The 25,732-nt window shown below is 31.9% G+C and overlaps 2 protein-coding genes and 1 long non-coding RNA gene across 14 annotated transcripts in view; 1 reads left to right on the forward strand and 2 right to left on the reverse strand.

The window, feature by feature from the left end:
• LOC124946578 (protein PRRC2C) lies at positions 1–20,427 on the reverse strand. Of its 11 annotated transcripts, none has more exons than XM_047487425.1 (20): positions 19,955–20,427; positions 18,780–18,927; positions 18,381–18,629; positions 18,035–18,182; positions 16,530–16,775; positions 14,804–14,887; positions 14,366–14,619; positions 13,182–13,710; positions 11,986–13,083; positions 11,499–11,896; positions 9,124–10,671; positions 7,168–9,048; positions 6,039–6,233; positions 5,545–5,853; positions 5,286–5,474; positions 5,072–5,207; positions 4,609–4,959; positions 4,377–4,522; positions 3,707–3,965; positions 1–3,628 (listed from the first exon to the last, which is right to left on the reverse strand). In XM_047487425.1, the coding sequence occupies exons 2-20, from the start codon at positions 18,870–18,872 to the stop codon at positions 3,477–3,479; spliced, it is 8,265 nt and encodes a 2,754-aa protein (XP_047343381.1). In that variant the 5' UTR covers positions 18,873–18,927; positions 19,955–20,427; the 3' UTR covers positions 1–3,476. The 11 variants fall into 11 exon arrangements, with proteins under 11 accessions (XP_047343381.1, XP_047343383.1, XP_047343376.1 ...); XM_047487427.1 differs by having other exon boundaries at positions 4,398–4,522; positions 11,499–11,899; XM_047487420.1 differs by having other exon boundaries at positions 11,499–11,899.
• The window catches only part of LOC124946586, a 23,212-nt gene continuing 17,201 nt past the window's right edge, over positions 19,722–25,732 (forward strand). Inside the window, exon 1 of the long non-coding RNA XR_007100133.1 lies at positions 19,722–20,783. This is a non-coding gene — a long non-coding RNA (uncharacterized LOC124946586). The remainder of the gene's footprint in view (positions 20,784–25,732) is intronic.
• Positions 21,311–25,732, reverse strand: part of LOC124946579 (sarcosine dehydrogenase, mitochondrial) — a 6,139-nt gene continuing 1,717 nt past the window's right edge. Inside the window, exons 5-15 of one of the 2 annotated variants that reach the window (XM_047487429.1) lie at positions 25,380–25,709; positions 25,142–25,304; positions 24,930–25,077; positions 24,683–24,821; positions 24,413–24,601; positions 24,068–24,335; positions 23,847–23,976; positions 23,508–23,794; positions 23,285–23,447; positions 23,098–23,205; positions 21,311–23,017 (exon numbers count right to left, since the gene is read on the reverse strand). In XM_047487429.1, coding sequence (XP_047343385.1) covers positions 22,876–23,017; positions 23,098–23,205; positions 23,285–23,447; positions 23,508–23,794; positions 23,847–23,976; positions 24,068–24,335; positions 24,413–24,601; positions 24,683–24,821; positions 24,930–25,077; positions 25,142–25,304; positions 25,380–25,709 — 2,067 coding nt within the window. In that variant the 3' untranslated portion in view covers positions 21,311–22,875. The remainder of the gene's footprint in view (positions 23,018–23,097; positions 23,206–23,284; positions 23,448–23,507; positions 23,795–23,846; positions 23,977–24,067; positions 24,336–24,412; positions 24,602–24,682; positions 24,822–24,929; positions 25,078–25,141; positions 25,305–25,379; positions 25,710–25,732) is intronic. The other variant, XM_047487430.1, reaches the window with a different exon arrangement.

The raw sequence follows: 25,732 nt of genomic DNA on the forward strand, positions 1-25,732 counted from the left end.
AACACAAGGATACATGTTACTTTATTAGTAAATTTGGTGTACCATACGAAGTACATATTATAATAAATAATTTTCAATTGATAGAACACGTGAATGATAAAATAACAGTCTCTTGGATCAAAACAATGGTGTGATAAAATAAAAATTCTTTTAAACGATGAACACGATGCACCCTCGTCCCTTTTTTTCTTTTTTTGAATGATGTGATTAATAATTATTTTCACTAACTTTTGTGAATGTATTCACACAGGAATTGCGTTTTACACATTTTTATTTTTAATCCATTCCTCGCCTACAATTTGCTGAGGATTCTCTATTTATTATTATTATATATATATATAAATTAATACATATACATACATACATACATATATATATATATATATATATATATATATATATACATACATACATATATATATAAATTAATAATATAGCCCCTTTGCCATTCATTATTTTATTCACATAATTTAGCACGTAAACGTATAAGTTAATGGTGTCATATTACTAACTACGGATAGATATATAAAGTTATAGGCGCCCTGGGGTTTTTTCAAGGGTCCATCTCGTTTTCTCACGTGTAAGCTTACACAAGTGTTACAAGGCAACGGTCATCAACGGTGTTTTAATCGTTTTAGCAGGCAACATTAATACGAAGAAAGTTGTAATTTTTGTATAATTTTTTGGGGATGGGGGAAACGTATATAAGTTTCAGTCTTCCAAAATGAAATAATATTAGATAATAGAAAGTCAATAAATAAAATAAAAATGATGACAAACTTATATCGAATTAATTCTCTCATCGTACGTATTATAATTTTTATTCTTATACGCGTTTAAATTAAATTGTATAGGTAGTATGACGCAAAATGTTCGGTAATTCTTTTTTAAAGTCAGTTGTCGCTAAATAAGATGCACACATCGTAACAAAATTATTTTTTCGCTATTATATAACCTATATATATATATATATAAATATATATATACACATACACACACATATATATATATATATATATATATATATACATATCAGATTTTCTGTCAAAAGACCCATGACATGCCCAGGACAAAATTAAGGAGGAAAAAAGAGAAACAAAAGAAAATAAAAACAAAATACTTTGCATGTAAGCAATAATAGGTATGATTAAATAGACTTTAGACTTCTTCTCAAAGAATTTTTGTTTAAATATCCTAAGTCATAACCAATCGATTTAACAGTTTTTATTTATCTTACTTTTCATTGGATATCTCATTTTTATCGTTTACTCAGCATACACGTACGATTATCATGATTACATAATAACGGTAATAATGATGACATAACGATGACAGCAACGATGGTGACCATGAGAGTGACGATGACAATGACATTCATGGAGATGAAAACAGTAGGAACCAAAAATGGTAGAGTGAAAAGAGAGAAATTAAAAATGTAAAATTGAATGTGTTAACGGTTAAGAAAAACATCGAAGATCAAGATAATAAAAATATGACAAAGTTATAAATGATAATGCAATTAGTATAGTTATCGGTAATGTTTGTAATAAGAGTAAAATTATAATATTAACGCGTACGGTATGAGAATGGAGCCTTTATCATTCGTGTTTAATGTCGACGATTCTAAAATATCGCCTGTATGATGTAATTCGAGTCATTTTGTGAGACACGTTAGCAAGGAGATTATTTTGTGCGGCAGTGCATCAAAGGCACTGTTATCCTCATTTCTTTCCTAGTAGCGTGCCATTCGTTCTTGCATTGTATTTGTATTTTACCTTATTTTTGTTGTTAGTTTGAGAATTGCATAAATCTTTAAGAGTAAAATGTATTTTTAAGATGAAAAGTAATTATATGATATTACGACCGGTCTCTTCGATCAGCACTGTTTAGACGCATTAAGATGTAATTGTTGCGACGATTTCTCCCGTGTATTAGCAGTTTATAATTTTCCTCGATAATACACTTCACTTTGCATTCTCCAACATCCTTACGAATAGAACATGAAAAATCCCCAAAGTTCAAGGATATAATGGTCGTCGATACGACTGGCAGTATGTTGTGTTTTTATTGATCGTCGATTTTACCCCAATGGTAACAATCGCTCTTTTTTCCTTTTTTTTAACGCGACATTCGAGCGAGAGCTATGCTACCTTCGCATTAATAAACTGGCAAAACGACAGAGTCCTGTAAACACTACTGTTTATTTTTATTGGCTTCATTTTTATAATAATGCTTAAATTGCAACAAAAGCAGAGAATATACAATTCTTTTTTCACGACTTGTATGCTGCGATATAGCGTGTTTTCCACTTGATTCGGCAGAACACTTCCAAGCCGAGGAATACCGATAATATTTCGTGCTTCCCGCACTTCACAAAAAAATACCGTACACATTACATACCTAACACGATAGAGCACTCTCAGAGCAAGGCGAGATTATGGCATGATCTGTGCGATATATATAAACAATTGCTTTTTACTATTCTTTTTGCGCAGATTTGCTCATAACCTTGCGATATCCATAATGTCCAATATACACGACTTTACGGCGTTTGTCACTGCAACGGGATCACGATATATCATTTCAAATCCATACGATCAAAGTGCACGAGTAACTTCATTTTTTTTCTCTTATTCCGATCGCGTAGAAGTTTCTTCTACCCTCCCATGCCTTTTCCTTTCTCTTTCTTTTTTTCTCTCTCTTTCTCTCCCCTATGCATTCTCCTTTTTTCTTTCCGTCACTTTTTCTCTTTTTATAGTAATGCTATACGAATAATACGACGATTGGACAATACCTTTTGTCGCGTCTGTTCCTTGCGTACTGTATTGTAAATCGGCAATAGAGACAGTAAAGATATACAACAAATTCAGCCCCACTTTTTTCTCCCACCCCCTGTTTTCTCTTTTTTAAAGATACGATTTATATGACGTGTCATCTACCGTCGACTACCATTAAGTACACAAATGAACATCGATTCATCCGAAGTTCATTCGGGTGCATTAAACGATCGTAGGTATTTTTGAATTCTCGATTATCCCGTGCAAAATCCGCTAAATAATTCGTCTTTTTTCAGATACGTGTCCGACATTCATCGTTAGAGACATAAACGAAGTTCGTGAATCTCAGATTGATAAAATGGGAATGCTTAGCAAGAAGCGCATGTTTCTTTATCGATCATGGAGACGAGGACGTTTCGCGGCATAAGTATTTTTCAAATTAAAACCGCACGTTCGAATAAAGAGTAATTCCACCAAATCGTTTATCTCTAATACGCCATTGATAAAAATCTTTCTTCATATTATCTGCGTGAACCTTGCAAGCTGTTTGTCTCAATATGCCAAACATAAGGTAACTTCATAATCTGGATTAGTTCCTTCGATCGGGGAAATACTAGTTTGCGTTTTTTTACTGTTATTTGTTTTAATGAATTGATTCAACGCTTAGTTGTGTACGGATCGTTTCCGCAGCTTTCACATTCACTCATTTTGTTGACTCACTTCTTCCTTGGTATCACTATCTTGCTGATTCACATTAGATTTATTGCCTCCTGATTGATTTCCAGAATTCCCATCGTTGATCTTGTCATTGTGCGAATCAGTCTTATCATTTGAATCGATCTTAACATTTCCTAAAAGGAAAATAAGAATTAATAATATAACATTTTATAAACCTTAAGTTCTACTAATAATCAGCGAAATAAACGAACCTTGCGAAGAATAGTATTGTTGTTGTTGCATCTTCATGTTTCGTTGTTGTTGCTGTTGATGTAAATTTGGTCTGTGTCTGTTTATCTGTGCTTGTTGCTGCGACGGCATGGAATTAGGTTGTTGCGTAGAATTATTCAAAGTAGGACCTTGCGCAAAGGGTACAACTGGCCTTTGTATAGGCGGTGGATAGCGTTGTTGTGATGGTTGTATGCCAGCTCGTGGTGGCATACCCATTCCTCGTACATTTTGTTGTAATACCTACAAGTTTACAAGATACAATAGAAGCCATATGTACAAAAATTGTAACTACTTTTACACTAGAAGGTACAAACAGAATTTAATTTGTTAAGTAAAGCATTAAATTTGTCATTTTTTTTGACTTATAATATGAAATAAAACAAAGTAATATACGAATTGACTTCCAAACATAAAGAGTCACATCCAAATACGTGATATGCATAAAATATTAACAAATAGTTATCTAGAAAGCAATAAAATAATTACAATTATTTTCTTCTATATTCTAGAGATATTCTAGAGATATCTATTAAGATATTTGATTATAAATTTTGTATATCTTTACGTAGCAAGATTCCTAGATAACAACTTGTCGTTACTTTATGTGATGATTTCCTGTATATATGTATTATATAAAGGAGTGGTACATACATAGTTGCTGTAGCTGCTTACCAAAGCAGATTGACTAACGCCCTGATATTGTTGATATTTATGATGTTGTGTAGGACTTGGTTGCGGTTGCTGTGATGACGTTTGTTGTTTGCAGTTTCTCGATTTAGGAGATGGTATTTGGGGCGCTAAGAATATGTGTATAAAAATAAATTTATTAATATTTTAGAAGCTTCTATTTTTTGAAATGTCATAAAAACTGAGAAAAACTTACTTGCGTTGAAAACAGATGCTAAAACATCTTGCTGATTTCCCGACGGACTTTTTAACTGTCTAGGTTGTTCCTGCGGTTGATGTTTATTTAGGAATGTAGAAGTTGCATTAGCTGGAGCAGGTAAACCTCCGGTTGGATTCCGAAATTGCTGTGCTGCTGCAGCAGCAGCTATTTGTAGTCCCGAATTAGACAAAAATCCAGGACTAAAATTTTGAAGACCAACAGGCGTTGCACTTCCAGTTGCCAGGCTTTGACTATGTTGACCAAATCCTTGAAGGCCATAGTGAGTGCCAGTTTGCTGTGTAGCACCACCTGGCTGGTAAAAACCAGTTTGTGATCCCGGAAATACATCTATAATGACGCATGAAGCAAGCAAAGTTAAATATAAAAATTAATTAATAAAAGTATTAAAAGTATTAAAACAAATCTAACTGGTAAAAGATTAAAAAAAAATTATATTTACCAGCCGATGTAGCACTATAATAACTATTTGCTGATGCCTGTACATTAGGACCCGGTCTCTGCACCAACTGAGAGTTACCCATGTAACTACCGCTTACACTGAGTACTTGGTTTGGATCATAAGGTATGTATGGTAACTGTAAAATATAATAAAAATAATTTTTTTTTTTTCATTCAGGGCAATTTAGCACAAATGGTTTTCAAAATCAACATACTTGATTTGGCTGTGGTGCAGATGGTGCTTGAAAATGAGGCGCTGCTTTAGTACCAATTGCACCAATTGGTTGAGAAGATGGTTTAACGCTTGCTGACATCAAAGAATTCGATGATGAACTGATAAGAACTGTATTTGGGTTATTACTAAGCTGCTGATTTTGTCCAAACGGAGGTGCAGTTGCAGCAGTCTGTTAAATATAAGAAAGCGCATCATTTGACTTATATTATATTACATCTTGATTATACCGTTATACTTACAATACGATATTGCGATAAATTATTGGGATACATATCAGGAGTTGGCGCACTTGGAGCATGTGGTGGCGGTGGTGGTGGCTGTGGCAAATATACATTTTGCTGGTTGAATGAACTTTGTAGGGATGGTCCATAGGGTGGATATTGCGTGAAAGGAGAACGACTTTGATCCAACTGGAAAGCACCATATAAACCACCTGCTTGTGCTGGTAATTGACCAGAACCTGTATTGAATAACATTGCTGGTGGTGAAGGTATAGCAGACATGCTACCGTATTGTGCGGCTTGTGATCCAGGATATTGTGGAAACTCCTGAAAAAAATAAATGACTAAATCAATATATCGTATTGATGTCGATTGAGTTAATTAAAATTTGATAAATTTTGTTTTATTAAAAATACAAAACTTAACAAAAAAACAAGACAAAGAACTATTTCAGAATTTGTAAAAAATGTGATGACATTACTATGAATTTTATAAAATATTTAATGATATACCTGATAGTTGATATGAGAAGGTTGACCAGTTGAATTGAATGGTGGTGGGCTTAAAGGTCCTTGAAGGCTAGCAGGTGGATGACCCATGGGACTCTGTCCAGCTCCAATAGGACTCGGGCCGGGTACAGTAGAACCAGGTTGGGTTCCATTGCTTCCCGCGGATTGTTGCTGCGGCTTCACCTGCGGGGGAACCAGCTGCGCATCAGGCAAAGAGTCAGCATCTTCCCACAGGGGACATGATATTTCTGTTATTTAATTTGCTATATACATCACTGTCAACTGCCAATATAATGCGATTTCTTATTTTCTCAAAAAAATAATCATATGCTTGAAACGTTAATTTTTGATAAGTTAATTTTTTTATAACGCGAGTTCTAATAAACTTTGATAAAAATAAATAAGCTCACTCATAACTGTGTGCATAAAGACTGCATGATTTACTTACTACTCGATGAAAATTTTCTGAAAAAAACACTGCTTCCCTCGGTAAGCGGAGCTTACGCTTTTGAAGAATGCAAGCGAAGGTTCGGTCTTGCTTAATAAAGCTCTTGTAAACAATACATTGGATCAAGCGCGTTATCTACTTACCTTCATCTTTTCGCCGTAGCAAATTTTCAACTGTAGATTAAGAACTGTCGATATTTAGACTTCATGTTTAATACACGAATGTTCCAATAATGAGCTTATAGAAAATTGTCACACATTGACCAAACATTCGCACATTGGTTTCACAAGACATTTTAACAGTAAGTATTTGATTAAGAGCACATTTCTTATATTTTTAAAGAATATACTTTCAACCGATAATCCAATATTCTCATTGTCATACGTAAAATGAAATTATTACTTTGAGCATTGATATATTCCAGCATATATTAAATTGAATTATTTCCTGGACCATTCGGATGAAAATATTTTTGAAATTTGTACGAATTCAGTAATGCGGAAAAATAAAACAAAACTAACTAAAAGAAGTATAATCTAGGTCAGCGGAAAACCGCTAAGTCAATTTCAAGTGATGCAATAGTTTTATAACATGCACAATAATACATCTATTAAATATGTGGGCGTTTAGAATTCATAGAATTTCTATATAATTATCGAATTATATAGAAATATAAAGACTCACCTTGCACACGTTCGTAGATGTTGTGATTTCATTTTTCATGTTATTCTGGTTGTACTGCTGATGTGGGCTGTAACTATCGTCGACGTCGCTGTTCTCAAAAGCTTGAGGAAAACTGTTAGCGGTACTGACGACATTACCACCATCTTCATGTTCGACTACAGTCGGCATAGGAGTGGCGTTTTCCCAAACCTTTTTTACCGAAGCTATCTTCAAATTAAGCTCTGCAGTTGAGGGTGATATCGTACTTTGTCCAGAACTCATGTGCATAGATCGAGTCATTCCCAAAGTTTTGCTTTTGTCTTCTGTCAATTGCGAGAGATCAGAGTCGAATGTAAAATCAAGCTTCATATCAGCATTGTCTTCGTTTTTATTAAATGATAAAGGCATTTGAATAGGCTCCTGGTTTTTATTCTTCATAAGGTCATTCGGTTTGTTGGAGAAAGCAACCGACAATGATTGTTGCGAATGTTGATGCATCGGATTGCCTTCCTCTTCCATTTCCACACGCTTATCTACGCGTTGCTGTTTCTGAACATGATTTGAAAATTTGGATTTCATGGCTAAATCAGTTGGCGTTGTTTTAGTCGTTTTTGAATAATTTGTATTCTCAAAGATTAAAGTTTGAACCGGTGGTGAAGAAACATCGGAAACATTCTTCTCTACGAGATCTTTCGTGTTCTTTCCAGCTTTTTCACCGCTTGGAGAATTCCGTTGACTGCTACTGCCAGAGTTAACTTGCTCATTATTTTCGTGAACTTGATCATTTTGCGAAGTTAAACCAGACATCAATTGAACGTCAGCTGGGACAGCAGAAGGAGAATTTGAGCGTAATTGACTGATGAAAGGTTTGTCCCAAGCATTCACGGAAGGTGGAGGTGCTGGACCACCAGACGAATCTTTCATATTATTGTTGCCAGAATTGTTCATTTTATTTACATCATTTGGATCAGCAAATGTCTGTTGTTGTTGTTGCTTCGCCAAGCGTTGTTTTTGAAATCTTGGTGGGAGTTTCAGACCTTTTGTATTCTTATCATATTGTTTTTGTGGCATGCTTACTGGCTGCTGTATAGATTGACCCAATAACGATGGTATATTTTGGGTTTGTTGAGAAATTTGTTGAGATCCATTGTTTGATTTAGATTTTGAACGATCACGTTCTCGTTCCTTTTCCTTCTTCGCTAATGGCTTGATTTCATCTTTTTGGGAGTGTCTGGGTTCTTTCACGTTTTTCTTTGAACGAACTTCTTGGAAACCATCAGAGTCCAACTTATCTTCCGCAATAGTCGATCCATCTTCAGTAAAATTATTTGAGTCTGAAACGTTGTCAACTATTTTCTTTTCTTTCGATTGACTTTTTTTGTTCATATCATTAAAGGCTTGATTAACCAAATTTGGTTCATTCAATTTGATTTCATCAATACGATTCACAGTATTTTCCTTGTTACTAGATGACTTGTTAGACATCGATCCACCATGCGAAGAACCTTGACTTCTTGATCTACCATTTTGTGATTGGCTTATAGATGACTGATTTCTTTGATTACAGAATGATGAGTTTTGGACATTTCGTTTCTCCGCTCCTGGTGCCCTTGATGACGCACTGGAAGATTTGCTATTCTTTTCACGTTGATCTCGATTATTTCCACCTTGCTCGTTTCTACGAGAATGTAAATTACCACCCATAGCATTCTGGTTGGAATTTTGATTTCCACGTCCATTGAAATGTTTGTTACGACTATTACGAGACTCTTTGTGATCATCCATGTGGTCTTCGCTATTTTCAGATGTGGTTTCCCATTCTTCATTACCTACGTCGGAAGAAGTTTGTTTCGATACGTTACTGCTGCTACCACGAAAACGTGATTCCCGGGTGTCTTTACCCTGTAAACAAATAATGAATGAATTATTAATACAATTAATAATCAGATCATTAATAATATACAAATAAACATTTACCCTTCTACTTCCACTGCGAGTTCTTTTGGAGAGAGATTCCTCCTTCTTATGCGGCTTTTGTGATACAACATTGCCAGATGTTTGATGATTATCCTGTTTATTAGATTGTTGACTCTGTGGATTCGGTGATTTTGTACGTCTACCAGTTATACCAGCTGTAAGAGCTTGTTGTTTCGCTATCATTTTATCGTCACTAGATTCTATTGGAGTGCTCGCGGGATTATTTGTCTCTTTATCCGATGCAGTCGTCGTTGAACATTGTTTAGCAGTATTCTGTTTTTCCTCAGCATTACGTTCCGATGAGAAAGGACTCTTACTGGATGGTGGCCCATATCCTTCCATGCGATTACTGTTATTACCAGAAGACCTGATTCTAAATCCACCTCGACCTCGTCTGGATGGTTCACCGGACGGTGCAAATCCTTCACGACTTGGTTTTCCATCGTACGATCGTTTTTCATTTCGTGCTTGGGAATATTCTCCAGTTCGTTTGTCTTCTCGTCTAGATACCTCTCTGTTACGTTCTTCCTTATCGATCTTCTGAGACAGTTTCGGTGATTTTGCAGACCTTCTTTCTTCTTTTCCTGATTCGGTTGAGCCAGAAACTTCGTCTGCACTATTTTCAGAATCCGTGTGACCATAGGAACCACTTCTAGCAGATGCTGGTCTACCCGATGATTTAGATCCACCTCTCCTTCCTCTGGATTCTTGACCACTCCAACGTGTATAAATCGATCCTCCCCATTGACGTCCACCTCGACAATCTCGAGCTCGTGAACTGGAGCTTCCACTGCTTGTTCTATTTCGTGTATTCTTCTCACGTTTTTCTTCTTTCACATGTTCCTTATTCGTATCTTCAATATGCACATCCTCTCTTTTTTCTAAAGTCAATTTTTCCAAATTCTGTTTTACATTCTCTAGTTCATTTATGTCTTTAAAAGTTTCCAATATCTTTTCCTCTTCCTTTTCAAACGTCGGTGATACAGCATCAGCCCAAGCTTTCGGAGAACTATCTCCTCTTTCTACAGGTCTATTGCTTGTTTCAGTTATACGTTCAGATTTTCTGCTACGGATATCAGTTTCTTTTTTCGTTTCAGTTACAGTTTCCTTTACTGTATCTTTCTTCTCTTGCTCAGAGCTATTTCTTTTCAATTGAGTCAAGTTACGTTTCTCGCTCTTTAAATCATCCGCTTCTAATTTTTCTTTAGTAACAGGACCAGGTGGCTGTCTCCTGTCTCTTTCTCTTTCTCTATTATTTTCATGATAAAGATCTCGCTTTTTTTCTTCATAATCCGAAATTTCGTTTACCCATAAGCCACAATCGCGCAATTTATGAGGTTCATCATCACGTGATGACGTTTTCGATTCTCTTGATGTACGACTGTCACGCGAATCCGGTCTTTGTGGCCGTTCATTACGTTCGATACGTTCTTCTCGTGGCATTTCACGTCGTTTTTCAGTTTGTCTCTCTTGAGTACGATCATCACGCCATTCGGTGCCATCGGAACGTTCCCTATCATCGCAACGCTCGCGTTCATCACAAGTATCCTAAAGAAATGATTTTTATTTTGAATATATGTATTTGGATAAAGTAACAATTTGCACATAATTAGAAATATACTGTAGAACATATTACAATAAAAATATAATACTAATTATGTATGTATTCTTTTTAAATGATAAGTGATAAATCATTTTATGAAGAATTAATTTAAAAAGCAAGGAATAATATTATCCATTGATAATATGAACAATGAAATTGATAATAATAGCGAGTAAAAGCGAGAAATCACAAAGCATTTTTTCCTTGCAAAGTACATCTTGATGGCTTCAATGCACTTTCATATAAGAAACAGCAACATAAATGTGCATAACAGACTTATGTCATTTCTAATTAATATTTATCAATTCCCGTATGATAATGTGCTACAAACCGCTTTCAGAAGAAGATATATGGACAGAAAATGCACTAACTTTGTCTGTTACGAAATTCTTTGGTAGCTGTTCTTTTTCATTCAAATATTGGTTTGATCACTTCTTTGTAATTAAGCACAGTAGCCATCACTGTTTCAGTTCTTGAAGATCACATCCATACAAGTATTTACCTAAAAGCGTGAGAAGCAAAACAATAACATGCAAGGAAAATTGTTATTTGTGTTTTCTCGCTGAGTTTTTAATATGATTTATCACTTGCGTAATTCGATAAATGCTCCGTAATTGGTCAAAATTATACCATTAATACAATTAATTTAGAATTTAAAAATAAAAAGAAACAAAATCACAGATATGTATGTGTGTATGTATATGGATCAATTATTTTATATGCTGAAATATGCAAAATATAGCGTTAACAGTAAAAGTTAAACAAAAATTACCTTCAAATAATTGTCATAGTCCTTTTTTTCTTTATTGTCTCGATCACGATTTTCAACGCTGTCCCGATTTTGTCTAATCGGTCGATTCTCTCTACTTTCCCTACCATCTCTTGAATCCAAATTTGTTTCTCGTTCCTTATCATCGAAATGTCTCTCGCGTTCCCAAGGTTCACGAGGATGTCTATCGTCCCAATCGTAATCTTTGTAGGTACGAGTATACTCGTCATAATAGCCACCTGATTTTCGATGTACAGGATGACGATAACGATCTTCTCTGGATAGTTGTCCACGATGGTCACGCGATGAAGAACGATCCTCCTCCAACGGTGATGATACATCTGAATCGATTCTACTTCGTCGGGGTGGCGGTACTGCATGTGATTGCTTCGTATTGTTATCTACTAATACAAATTTTCACTGAATTATAATATCTAGTTACCTAGAAGAGTTACGTTAATTCCATAACAAAAAAAAGTTTTAAACTTACTTAAATTATTATGATTGTGACCCCATCTTCCGGAGTCATATTGTTGAGCAAATGAAACAGATTGAGATGATCTTTCTGCGCTAGGTGAAATGCGGTTAAACCCAGAACCACTTCTTTCTGCTTGTTGTTTTTGAAATCTGGGCGGTATGTTAGTTTGGAAATGTCGTAAAAATCCAGGATATTCACGATCTCTAATATCGCGTTGATCACGATCACGTTCTCGTTCACGTTCACTACGTGCTGCAATATCTGGTTGTCTCAGGAAATTCTGTCGATCTATTTGTCGATCATTCTGACGATCATTTGGCCGATCATTTGGTCGATCATTTTGACGATCATTTGGTCGATCATTCTGACGATCAATTTGTCGATCATTTTGTCGATCATTTTGACGATCAATTTGTCGATCATTTTGACGATCAATTTGTCGATCATTTTGACGATCATTTTGACGATCAATTTGTCGATCAATTTGCCGATCATTTTGACGATCAATTTGTCGATCATTCTGACGATCAATTTGTCGATCAAGTTGTCTATCATTCTGACGATCAAGTTGTCGATCATTCTGACGATCAAGTTGTCGATCATTCTGACGATCGATTTGTCGATCATTTTGACGATCAATTTGTCGATCATTTTGACGATCAAGTTGTCGATCATTCTGACGATCATTCATCAACTGATCGCGGGTGTCTCTAGATTCTCTTATATTGTCCCTAGGTTCACGAGATTCACGAGTAGATTTATCATCTTTTCCTTCAGAAGAAGTGCGAGATCGTTCCCGTTCACGTTCTCGATTTTCACGTTCTCTGATTTCTTTCTCGCGTTCCCATTCGGGTACAGGAATAGGTACAGGCGGAACACTAATGAGACCTTTCGGTTCAGGCGGTGGTCCACGTTCATCCTCTTTTTGTCTTGATTGTTTTTCTTGTAATTTCTTTTCCAAATCTTGTAATTTTTTAGCTGCCGCTTGTTTAGTAGATTCTTGGAATCTTTTTTCTTCTTCTTCCTTGCGTTGACGGGCACGTTTAACAACAAATGCAACTTCAACTTTCAATCTGCGTCTTTCATTCCACGCTTCGTCGTCTTCTGCGTCTACTTAAGTAAACAAAGCAAATATAAATAATTAACATCAATATTAAAAAATACATAAAACGTATACAAAAAAAATTATAAAAAATATAATTTCAAACCTCTCAAGGAATGCACTGATTGCAGCGATGATTGAGTAGAGAAGCAATTTGGACCATTAGGACCACGTAAATCTCGGGATAGAGTGCTTTGATTCCATGGACGATGCGTAGGTTGATCTCGATTATCTTTTGCAGTTTCTCTATTATCACGATTGTCCCTTGGTTTATCTTTATTTTCCGAATGATTCTCATCTAATTTTTCTTCTGCCTTAACATCTTTTTTTTCTTCCTTTTTCGGGGGCTCAGGTTCAGGTTCGTCATCGCTAAAAGCCAATTTCTGGTTATAATCAATATCATCGTGCGCTGCCCAGCCTGCGTCACGCGAGATATCGTCCATTCTTGTTAAATCTTCTTCTTTAATAATAGGACGCGTTATGATCTCTTCCTCTGGAACACGATCGCGTTCTTGCGGTCGTTGAGGAAGAGGAAAGCGATCTGGAGGATAGTTGAATCGTGGCCGTGGACCACCCGATCCTACGTTTTGTGAAAACTGAGATGGGAATCCACTTGGGAAGTTTCCTCTATATATCTGAATATACAGACAAAAACATGCAAAATTAATATCTCGCTTACAAAATATTATTACGCTAGGTAAAAACTAAGTTTGTATTAATAAAGAAAGGAAGAAATAAGGAAACAATAGTAAACAATATCTTAAATAATGATACTTTTAACTATGATTAAATAAAGTAAAATGATTTTAAGACTTGCTTATGCGTATTATAATAGTTTATATTAAAATATAAGAAACTTTTAAATCTCACAGCAGATGTCTCTGTGTGTGTGTGCATGTGTGTAGTATATTAAATAAATTATATTTATTACAATTAAAACGTTTGATGCGATATAACTGCAAATTTTGATACTTTGAAAATGTTTATAAACACTGAATGTATCGCAAAATTTTAAATCACCGATCTATTAACAATTTACAAGAAAATATCAATAAACATTTGAACAAAATCTATAGTAACAATGAAGATATGTGTGGTACACAACGAGAAGGGAGAAATTTAAAACTATAATTTAACTAAAATAGTCCCAATATATAAATAATATAAAATTTGAAAATTTTTGTGAAATATTTTAATATCTTTTCAACGTTGGTATGCATATAGATCAAGCGGCTAGGTAAGAGGTAAGGGATGAATAATCCCTTGATAATGGTGCACATTCGAACCAACCTGATGTGAACCAGAAGGAAGTGGACCTTGACTATTGGGGGAAGTACTCTGGCCTGCCTGGCCCATAGCCATGTTGGGCGATTGGCCCAAGTTCTGTCGCCCGCCAGCGAGTGCCTCCGTGTGTCCCGTAGAACCACTGGGACCTACTATTGGGGGGCCCTGGACCGCCGGAGTATTCCCATTTCCGGGAGCGCCTGTTGTTGTTGTTGTCCCGCTTGTCGTGCGACTGCCTCCTTGAATCCAGCTTCCTTCTGCTATAGATTTATAAAGTTCATTCATCACTAATAATCCAATTAAACTAACAATATAAATGTTTTTGATAAGGGACAACTATTGTGTTTATATTTGTATTTTAACTATAAATACGATACTGTAATCAGTATATACATATATGATTACATAATAAAATATTATTGTATTTATTGTCATGTTATTTACTTTGAGGGCGTAGACTTGGTCCAGGACCATACTGTGCATTTAGTTCTCGATTCTGTTGTTGCTGCTGATTGTTTAGTGCACCTCCTAAGAATATTTAAGATATATAATATAAAGTACTTGTGAGGACATATTTACAGCTGAAACTCTTAATAGTCTAATCTGTAACACTCATGCGAAACATATTTGTCAGCCATTATAGTGTAGTGCAGTGGCTTATGAATAGTCTCTGCATAAATAATAAAAAATGCATGAAATACTTGTGCAAAACTATTAAAAGCACCAGCTGTTTGTATAAATTGATGTACATTTCTAAAAAACTTTGACATAAATAACTAAAAAATGAAATTCATTTTTCAAGATTAATTCAATACAATTCAGTACAATGTGTCTCATTGTTATTAATGAAAACATAAGAAAATTGTAGATAAATGTTTCAGATGATAGTATATATATATTATTACTGAGATAATATTTATTATGAATCATACATTAAATTCATAATAATACTTGAAAATATGATGCACTTTTAAATATTCTATACTTATATTTTTGTCTGAAACATTTTCTTTATATCATTTTTTTGTACAAAGATACTTTAATAATACAAGTTTAACCAAAGTGTTCATATAAAAACACGTGCATATGATTTATATTTAAACCATTGTAATTTAATAACATACTGATATTTCTTCGTTGAAAATTATAAAACATACAAACTTGTAAATTTAATACTAAAAATATATCCTTGACTTAGTAATTCTGACATATATAGCATATATTAATCAATGTATGTATATCTCGTATGACATCTATTTAAAAATTAATCCTTAAAAATTAATTATCATGTAAAAATTAAATACTTAAACAAAATATTCACGTTTACTTTCATTACTTTCATTATCATATCAATTTTCAACGAAGATCATGTCACTCTACTAGAGCACAACTATTTAAACACATTCCTGATATACTTAAAACATTTACATTTTGGAATATTATGTTACTAAATGCATTTAACTAATTTAGACAAGCATATTATAAATATAAATTTTCAATAAAGACTTTAAAAATCATAATATATAGCAAAACAACTTAAATATGTTTTAAATATTAAATGAATTTTTAAATATTAAACAAATTTTTAAAATAAAATATATATATAAATATTATAATTTCAAAACTATTGGATTAATGATTATATGATTGATTATATATCTGTTATATATTCTTATATTCATTATCTTTTCATCATATATCACTACTCACATATATTATATATTACTAAAATAAAATTTATATAACAGAAATACTAATGATAAAAAGAGCTTATTTTAAAATTAGGATTGACATTTTGTATCTTAATTATAACAGAACAATATATATATATCATAAATAATCAAAATATTGTATCGTTTCAGTTTTTACATATATTTTAATATGTGCTATAAATAGGACTATAACAAAATTTACTGTATCATTATTATATAAAAAATAGATATTTTTGTAATATTTATTTTTAAATATAAATTTTTTATTCTCTTATAAATATAGTAAGTTTTGCTATTTTCCAATGAAATATTATATAAAATTGAATAATTTAAACCTTTTAATCATAATGACTTCTATAATAGCATAGAATAAAAAGCTTTTGGGGAAGAAGCACTAGAAGCACTACTGCAAGGAATCAAATTTGAATTCTAACAGCGACAAGCAAGCAGCATCCCACCTGAGTGGTTGTGGGAATATGGCTGTTGCTGTAGCAATGAGTGGTGTTGGACAGCGACTGAGATCGCATTGGATGTTGCCGAGGACTCTTGAGTCTGGCTCTGATTGGAGGCGGAGACAGAGGGCTGTCCGCTGAGACTGGGAAACTCGTGTTGGAACTGCGGGGACTGGTGGGCAAGGAAACTCAGCCCAGGGGCACTTCTTCCCCCTCTTCCGCCCCCCACGAGCCCCGCGTATCCAACCACTGCTGCCACAATGGGCATACATATAAATTAATTGTACTATCCAGGCAATTTTACTGAGATTATTATCTCAAATTTATAACCCAGAAGTGGATACCGAATATTTTTAAATGATAAATAAACTGTAAAACTAATATTCCATATAATAGAATCTTTACTCTCACAAATGTTTGTAAAGATCCAATTCTGGATTTTTATACGAATGTAATACTGTAGTATTACTTATTTAACTTTATAAGTGAGATTATCTCAATATTCATTGATACGATACATAGAAACCAAATAATCATAAATCCTTTTTTACTCCAGTCAATGATATTTTTTACACATTATTTATTGTTGTTACAATGATACGAATGGGAAAAAAAACGAAGTTTTTTGTAAGCATTATTAGAAAAACAATACTTATAAAAATTGAATAATTACCTTCGAATTACATTTCAATAAAATATTTTTATTATATTTGTGATGTTCTCTGTTGCATTACTTAAAATTTTAATAACTATGTACATGTATATATATATATATATATATATATATATATATATATATATATATATATATATATATGGTAACTATGTAACTCATTTAGCTACAAAGAATGTAAGTAGTCACTTATCTGTATATATGTGTTCCTAAATCATCATTTCTTTTAATCTTTACATTTCAGTATGATTATTTTTCAATATAATTTTTATACATTGTACTTTTACAAACAACAGATGCTCTTAAATTCAGATACATCATAGCTAAAGAATTAATCATAACTGTACACTGTACCATACAACGTGCTTTCTTTTTGTAAGCATTATTCACATTCCTTGATAATATTCAAAGTACAAAGCTACTACTTCTTCAAATGTAATATATGCAAAACAACAATGATTGTTTTTCCAATTTCTAACTGATATGCATGGTAAATATTGCAAACAGCATATTAGTATAGTTTATTTTTCATTCTCTTTCTCCCTTTTTCTTTTTTAGTTTTGCTTAAAATATAAATGAAGTTAAGATATTTTCTTAAATTTAATGATATGAATAGGTGGCATGCTTTTTTTAAATGATACATATTATAAATATAGGATCAAGACTAAAGCAAAGTATGCATTTTTCTCTATCCATGTTCATTGCAAAACATCTTTTTGCATAATTTGTAATATTTCTCAATATTTTAATTTACAGAAATATTCTTTTCCATCAAATTTTTTTCAAAGGAAGCAAATTTGGTAATATTGTTAAAAAGAAAAAAAAATAAAATACATACCATCTCCTGATTTGCTCATAATTGCACTCCATGATGATTTGTTGTTTGCATCGGAAGAATGTGAAGTACCTTGTTGTCCTGGTAGTAGAGGATGAAGAGAGGTTGGTGCAGTCGACCCCGTTACACATTGTGCTGGTGAAGAATTTGTCTTGCAAAAGAATAGAAATGCTTATGTTATTATAATACAAAATTTTGTAAAAATAGTATAAAAAATATATATAATATAACAAATATATAATATACTGTGTATGTGTATATATATATATATATATATATATATATATATATTTAAGAGAAAAAGGGGGAGAGAGAAGGAGGTATAAAAGCGCATAGTTATAAAAGTTACAGTGTTTGAATCTGTTGCTGTTGTGGACACAATAGTATTAGTGCTTGAAGATCCTGAATCCTTGGTAGTTGCCCAACCACTTCCTCCACTAGGTACAAGGCTGACAGCTGGATCGCTGCTGCTAGTTTCACTTTTCAAACTGGGCAAATTAGCGGGAGGTCTCCGTGCCGAGGGCACCCTTCCGAGGGTTTGCATGCCATGTTTGCGCGGTAATGTGTTTTTTTGTTGATGTTGTTCTAAGGATTCTCCCTATGTATAATATATAACAAATAAATATTATAATTTTAAACTATGAAATATTTTTATGTAAAAAGAAGAAATATTATCTTTGATTTTAAATATAAATAGAATAATATAAATATTACAAGATAAATAAAAATAATGCACTGGTTAACTTACCCTGCTTACCCGATACAAATTATTGATATCTAACGATTGAAACTTTGATTTTCCTTTCTCCCCCTTCGACAAAATCCCTGACAGAGTAGACATGCTGTCTGCAGGCAACCATTTAGTACCAATCAGACCCAAAGAACGAACCGTTTGTCTGAAATAAAAATTAACATAACATTGATTTATTATCTTGTATGTAATTCTAATCTTTACTTTAATTGATTACTGTATATAAATATAAATAATCATAGATTCTATGAAAAGTAATATTATTATATTTATATTATGTCCAAGAAAATTATTCAATATTATTTACACAGCAGCTCAAAATAAATATCAACTATATATTTAATATACCATCCACCTTAGAACTTAATTTTTAAATTATATAAAAAAAAAGCTAATAGAGAAGTTGAAAATGCATTTATATAAAATGTTAAAAATAAGCTTTTGAATAGTAGGTTAAAAGTGTTAAAAAAGATATAACTATTATAATATTAATTATAACTAAAATTATGACATAAGATTTATTATTACAATTGTACTAATCTAAAAAAATATAAAAAAAAATTTATACAAATTTTGAAATTGTCAATGCAAACTGTAATGTTTTTAATAAATTCTGCATTTACTTAAAAGCATATATTTATGATTCAAGTAAATCTAAGTATTATAACAACAATATTAATACAAGAAAAAGTGCAAAAGTTAGTAAAAAAAAATCATTTAAATCGTTGATCGTAGTGAATGAAAGGCCGTATAGCATTGCCCAAGATATACTATATCATTGATTTAACCAAGCACGAAGAATTATAGCTCAATGTAATTCTTTGAAATAAGAATAAAATTGGATTTTTCCAGAAATAACATATCGAACATGCGGATCTATGAAAAGAAATTGTACGGGAGGCGCAACCCTTCCTCCGCGATGTCAAAGTCACCGAACCGCTCAAAACAACGATCCTCCGATCGAACGTGAAAAATCCCGCATTTCTCGAATGGCTTTTATTCGATAAAGATATTTAAAGATCGGAATTTGCCGATATCGCGCTATATTCGGAGAAGCGATAGGAAAAGAGAAGCTATCAAAGGGGAGGGGAAGTTCAGGAGAGTTTAAAGCATCTATATTGAAAAAGGAGAGTCCACGACGATAGAGTCAAATTAACAAAATAATCGCTTACCTTGGTCCGTCCAAATGGGTTGCCAGTTCACAAAGGGGTTAAGTCCCGTTTAAAACTACTCGATACACGGATCGCCACGGATTACAGTCTCAAGTCTCAACAATTGTACCGCGCCTGAGAGACACAGATACTTCTTTTCCACAATTCGTCCAAGATGGCGAATGCGCGACTTTCGGCTCTTCTTCTGCGATCAATACAATTACGTCATGCAGGCCCAAACAGAGTCGCTTCTACAGACACGCCACTCGAGCGGATTTCGCTGTCACTTTGTCGTTGCGTACGCACTTTTTAGATTGCGTTTATTTTCTATCCAATTTTAATAAAGGATGAGATTGCACACTTTCAGAATCACCGGACACGATTTCCGCTTTTTAAGGAGAATGAAGCGTATCGCGAGAGTTCGTTAATGTTTTTTCGCCTAACCGTTACTCACAGCAGGAAGATGTAAACGGACTCCGCAGATGTAAAGCGGCGCTGCTATGAAAATTCCTTTAGCCATGCACCAAAGTCAAATTCGTAAGATGGCCGACGCATGCAATCGTAATCTCCTATTAAACAATGTGAAAATACTATATAAGAAAAATATTTCTATATTACATGTTTTCATACCAAAATTATTTCTATTAATTTATTTTTCTTTTTTAAATGTTCTTTATACTTTTTAAAGTATGCACATTCAATATAATTTTCAACAATAACTTGATCTTCGCAGTGGTCATTTCACTTTTTAGATGGCGTTGCTTTACATAAATTGCTGTCTTCTTTGAAAGCTCTTTGTGATACCAGTACGTAGTTGGTATTATGGAACGGATGAATCTCTTCAAAGATGGTTAGAATTTTGTTCGTTTGTTAACGATTATAATTTATCTAAACAATAATCAGTTTGTTTATGTTAAACAAATATTTAGCAGTATATGATATAGACTTGTTCGATTTTTTTAAATAAATATTTCATTTTGTTCATATATTATAATAATTTCGTAAAATATTTTTTGTTTTTTTCAATAATTAATTTTAATTTTTTTAATAATTTCAGTACATACAGTATTGTCGATCCAAAAAGATCTAACTGATTGAAAAATCAAAAAATTACAATGGTTAAAAAATATCAATTTAGATATAGCCAGTGTAAAAAATATTAATGCAGTACTTCATTTCAATAAAAACATTGTAGAACTTCGTTTATTAACAAAGTTTTAACAAAGAAAAACTATATACATATTCTTAGAAGTATCTAGAATAATTTTCGTACAAAAAATTGAACGATGTCTATATGTATTATGAAAATATTAATAAATATCCAGAGAATAGTAAAAATATATGCATAGTAAATATTCATACAATTTGTTTAATGGAAAAACTAATAAGATTTATTATCTAAAATACAACAAATCACTTAATTTAATTGTTTTAATATTTGGTAGAATTCTCTTTTTTGATTTTATTATAGCTTGAAGTTGTGTAGTGAAACTTGAAATTTTATCCTACTCTTCTATAAGTACTCCCTTTAAATAATTTTTTAATAAAATATAGTGAAACTATATTTCTTGTTTCAAATGATCCCATATGTATTTAATAATGTTTATATCTAATGACTGTGAGGGTATTTCCAAACATTATATAAGATTCACATTTGTATATTAATAGCATTGTGTTTCGGATTATTGTTTTGTATAAGGATGAAATTATCTTTTAAACTCGTTCTCTCTGCATTTTGATAAAGATTATTTTTTTAAATATCAATATACATTTTGTAGTTCATAATGCTGTCAATAAAATGGAGAGATTCAACACCAATAATATTTATACATTCCCAAACTAAAAAAATCTTCCATTATGATTTACAGTGGATTACAAGTTTTGTTTGTCGAATTCTATATATATATCTTTTTTTTTTTCATACTATGAATGATTCATGAAAGCCAAAGATATCAAATTTGCTCTCATCTGTGAAGATTATTCATTTCAGAACTCAATTGGCATATTAACGTATTTTTTTATGAATTTTAATCTCTTTTTTCTATTAATTTCCATATAGCCTTTCTGTTCCATGGTAATCCTTCTTCATAAAAAATTATCTATCATATTGATACTTACATTTTTATGCAGCTCACTTTTGAGTCTTGATGCAATTTTGGTTGCTGATATTTTTAAAATTTTTTAACTGACATCGATATTATTTACATTCGATGTCCTTTATGTTGTAAATATAGTAAAAAATATCATGGAGTAGTAATTGTACAAATACTTAGCAAATGCAAGCAGTGCACGATGTATCCATTAAAATTAGATAAAGAAATATTGCATTATTATGCTTTATGCGAGAGGGCAATATGCAAAATCCCTATATGTTGTTGCACTGATTATGCGTTATAAATGTTGACTTTATGTTTTTATAAACTTATTCTTTATTTTTTCTACTTAAATAAAATATATATTTGTATTATTTCACTAATAAATGATTATTTATTTTAAAAAATCTTGCTTTCAGCATACTTATTGCATTAATCGCTACAAAAATTCTCTACTTTTAGACCTCAATATAATTATACTTTTCAAAGATTTTGCAAATTTTCTTTTTATTTTCGTGAAAAGTCGTAGTTTTATGTGTAAAACCTTACAATAACTTTTTTCAATATTTATTTATTTGAAGATTATGTATTTTTAAACAAATTTTTGTTTTCCGGACTCTCTTTTGAATTTTTATTTTTATTGAAGAAATATGTTAAACATTTGACTTAATAAATAATTGTAGCTTAAAGAAAAGACTGATAAATATTTCATAATTTGTTCAAATTTTTCCAAAACTTAAAACAATAAAAAATCAGATCCGAGTATAAAAGACCTAGACAGTCTACTGCATTCGAAAAAGTATAGTTGTCTATCATATGTAAAACTATATATTAAGTTTAGCATATGCCTTACAGTTGTTTATTTCGAGGATCAAATGAACTTTTTAAATATATGTTAGCAGAATATTTTTTTCCCATAACTTCAATTTCATAAATTCCTGTTTGTAAATACTCATTTGTTATATTTTCTCCATTAGGATGTTTAATATATCTAAAAAATTAAAAAAGGAGAATATATATAAAAAGATAATTCTTTATAAAAGTACTAGTCATAATAAATAATAAACTTACGCATGTCCAATACTATTGCCACATGTGTAGCCATATTCTGCTCTTCTAACATATCCAACTAATTGACTATTTCTATATACAGTCTCTAATCCCCACATGGGAATATTGCTTTAAAAAATGTAAATTGATTAATTTATTACAACAGGAAAATCAATATAACAACTTATAGAAATACATTTATATCTACCTATTGAGACATAGACGTACTAATTTCTTTTTGATTCCATTTGTGTAAAGTTGATCAATTGCTGTTTTTCCTAAATATGTACCAGTTTTGCGACAAATAAATTCTAAACCTGCTTCCAAAGGATTATCATCTATTCTTAGATCTGAACCCCACAGATGATATCCTATAAAATACAAAGTTAAGATATTGTTATAATTTTATTGTATATAATCAATACTATTACCTTTTTCACAACTTAAGCTATATAATGCTCGATATCCAGCTAGTTTCATTTTATACTTTCGACCAGCTTCAGTTACAGTTTCGTAAATTTTTTTACATGATTGCTTTGGTATATGAAGTTCAAAACCATTTTCACCAACAAAACTAAGTCTGAATATACGTACTGTTTCATTTTTTATTTGTACTAACTTGCTAGTTGAATATGGAAATTTTTCACTGGATAATTCATCTTCTATCAGTGTTTGTAGTACTTGCTGGCTAGATTTCCATTGCTTGTTATGATATATACTATGGATGATATTTTTATATATAAAATAACTTAATTTACGTAATATTTTACCTTTTAGGGCCCTGTATAGATAGAATGCCTATTTTTTCTGTAGTATCATGCAACATAACATCAAAATTGTTCTTTTTTATAACATTATGAATATGAGCCCATGTTTGATATGTTGATAATCCACTTGAAACTGTTGTTAATGAAATCTAATTAAGTTTTACAACTTTTCAAATGAAATATTAAAAAAGATATTAAATAATTAAGATTTATGTAAAGATTACCTATGTAAAATGCTTTGTCCTTAAATATAGGATCAACAATACCACTTGAACCCGGTTCTATACTAGTAACAGTACAGTCTCCTTCTATACCTCCTTTGTGATTAAGCATACAAGTATAAATTATTCTATTAAAATTTCTTCTAGTATTTGATGTAAAAAGATAATCTGCAGCTTTTTGTACATCTGGCCCACAAAGATAGAATTTTCCAAAATAAGACATATTGAACAGTACTACATTAGTTCTACAGGCCAATGCTTCTTCCTGTATCTAATAAAAATATTATAAATTTTATATTAATTTTAAAATTATTTAAAAATTAGCCATTTTAAATATAACGCATTTACTGTATTATGATAGAAGGGAAAGTCGAATGTACATTCTGTTTCTAAAATTTGTTTATATTCATCATTTCCTTTAATTATCATTGTGTCATATTTATAAGGCAAAATAGTCACTGTTTTATTTTTTAGAAACCATCCTGGTCTCTCCCATCCTTGACGTTCCTCCATAACTGCTCCTTCCGCAACAAGTAGCTGAAATATATATATTTTATTTTATAATACATATTTCCTATTGATTTATAACTTTTTCATTTAGTTTCTAAGATAACTTACATCATGAAAAGGGTCAGTTTTGAGATTTCTGCCACTTAATGGTTCATCATGAGGAAAAGCCACATCATAATTTTTTGCATAAGCTTCATGAGATCTTTCAGTAGCCCAAACTAAATTATTCATTTGTTCTGGTATAAATCTTTCAAACATAAATTTAAAAATTTTTAATGTTTTTGTTTAACATATTCTAAAACAATAAAAATGTATTATGAGATAAATTTTGTATATAAAAATCTATTATTCAAACCTTCGAATATCATATTTAAACATATGTTTATCAGGACGTCCATTAATTATCCATAATGCTACCTGTTCTCCACATCCACCACCAAACATCATTCCTGCACTATTATATCCACAAGAATAATAAAAGCCTGAACAACGTGGATCCTCACCTTTCAAAAATATTTATCTTAAATGAATAATTATGAATCTTCTTATGTTATTTAAGATATATACCTATAATAGGTTTGTGATCAGGTGTAAAGCTTTCTGGGCCACAAACTGTTGCTTTTATACCAGTATTTGCAAGTTTTGGCATTAATTGAACCATTGACTCCATATGTACATTAAATACATTCCAATCTAACTCATATAAACTAAATGCAAAATCCTTAGGTACCTATATACAAATTAAATACATTTTTATACTATTATAGTATGTTTGACATCATATTATATTATATTATAAACTCACCAATTGTAGCATACTAGGATATTTTTCATAGCCTCCTATACTCATAGAGCCACCCTGTACTTTAAAGTATAAACTGATATCTGGATCTCTTACATTCGGTAAATTTTTAACAGCTTCTATTGCTTCAGTAACAACATATGCATGTTTTATCGGTATTAATGGAATATTTAAACCTACCATTTTAGCTATGTCATTTGACCAAGCTCCAGAAGCATTAAGTACAATGTTAGTATTAATTTGTCCATATGGTGTTTCTACAGCAAAAACTTGTTTCAAACCATATATATTTTCTTTTGTTAATATTTTAGTTACTGGGCAGTTTTCTATTATCTAAAATATTATTATACGTTTAT

The sequence above is a fragment of the Vespa velutina genome, chromosome 2 (assembly GCF_912470025.1).
Source record: "Vespa velutina chromosome 2, iVesVel2.1, whole genome shotgun sequence".
NCBI classification, from domain to species: Eukaryota; Metazoa; Arthropoda; class Insecta; order Hymenoptera; family Vespidae; genus Vespa; species Vespa velutina.

Bases quoted from the DNA above. Each gene is read 5' to 3' on its own strand.
- LOC124946578 (XM_047487417.1), bottom strand. From the start codon at position 18,872: ATGTCTACTCTGTCAGGGATTTTGTCGAAGGGGGAGAAAGGAAAATCA. The intron at 5,475-5,544 runs GTAAGTATAACG...TATATTTAACAG, and splicing joins ATTTATCGCAATATCGTATT to ACTGCTGCAACTGCACCTCC. The intron at 5,208-5,285 runs GTATGTTGATTT...TATATTTTACAG, and splicing joins CTGCACCACAGCCAAATCAA to TTACCATACATACCTTATGA.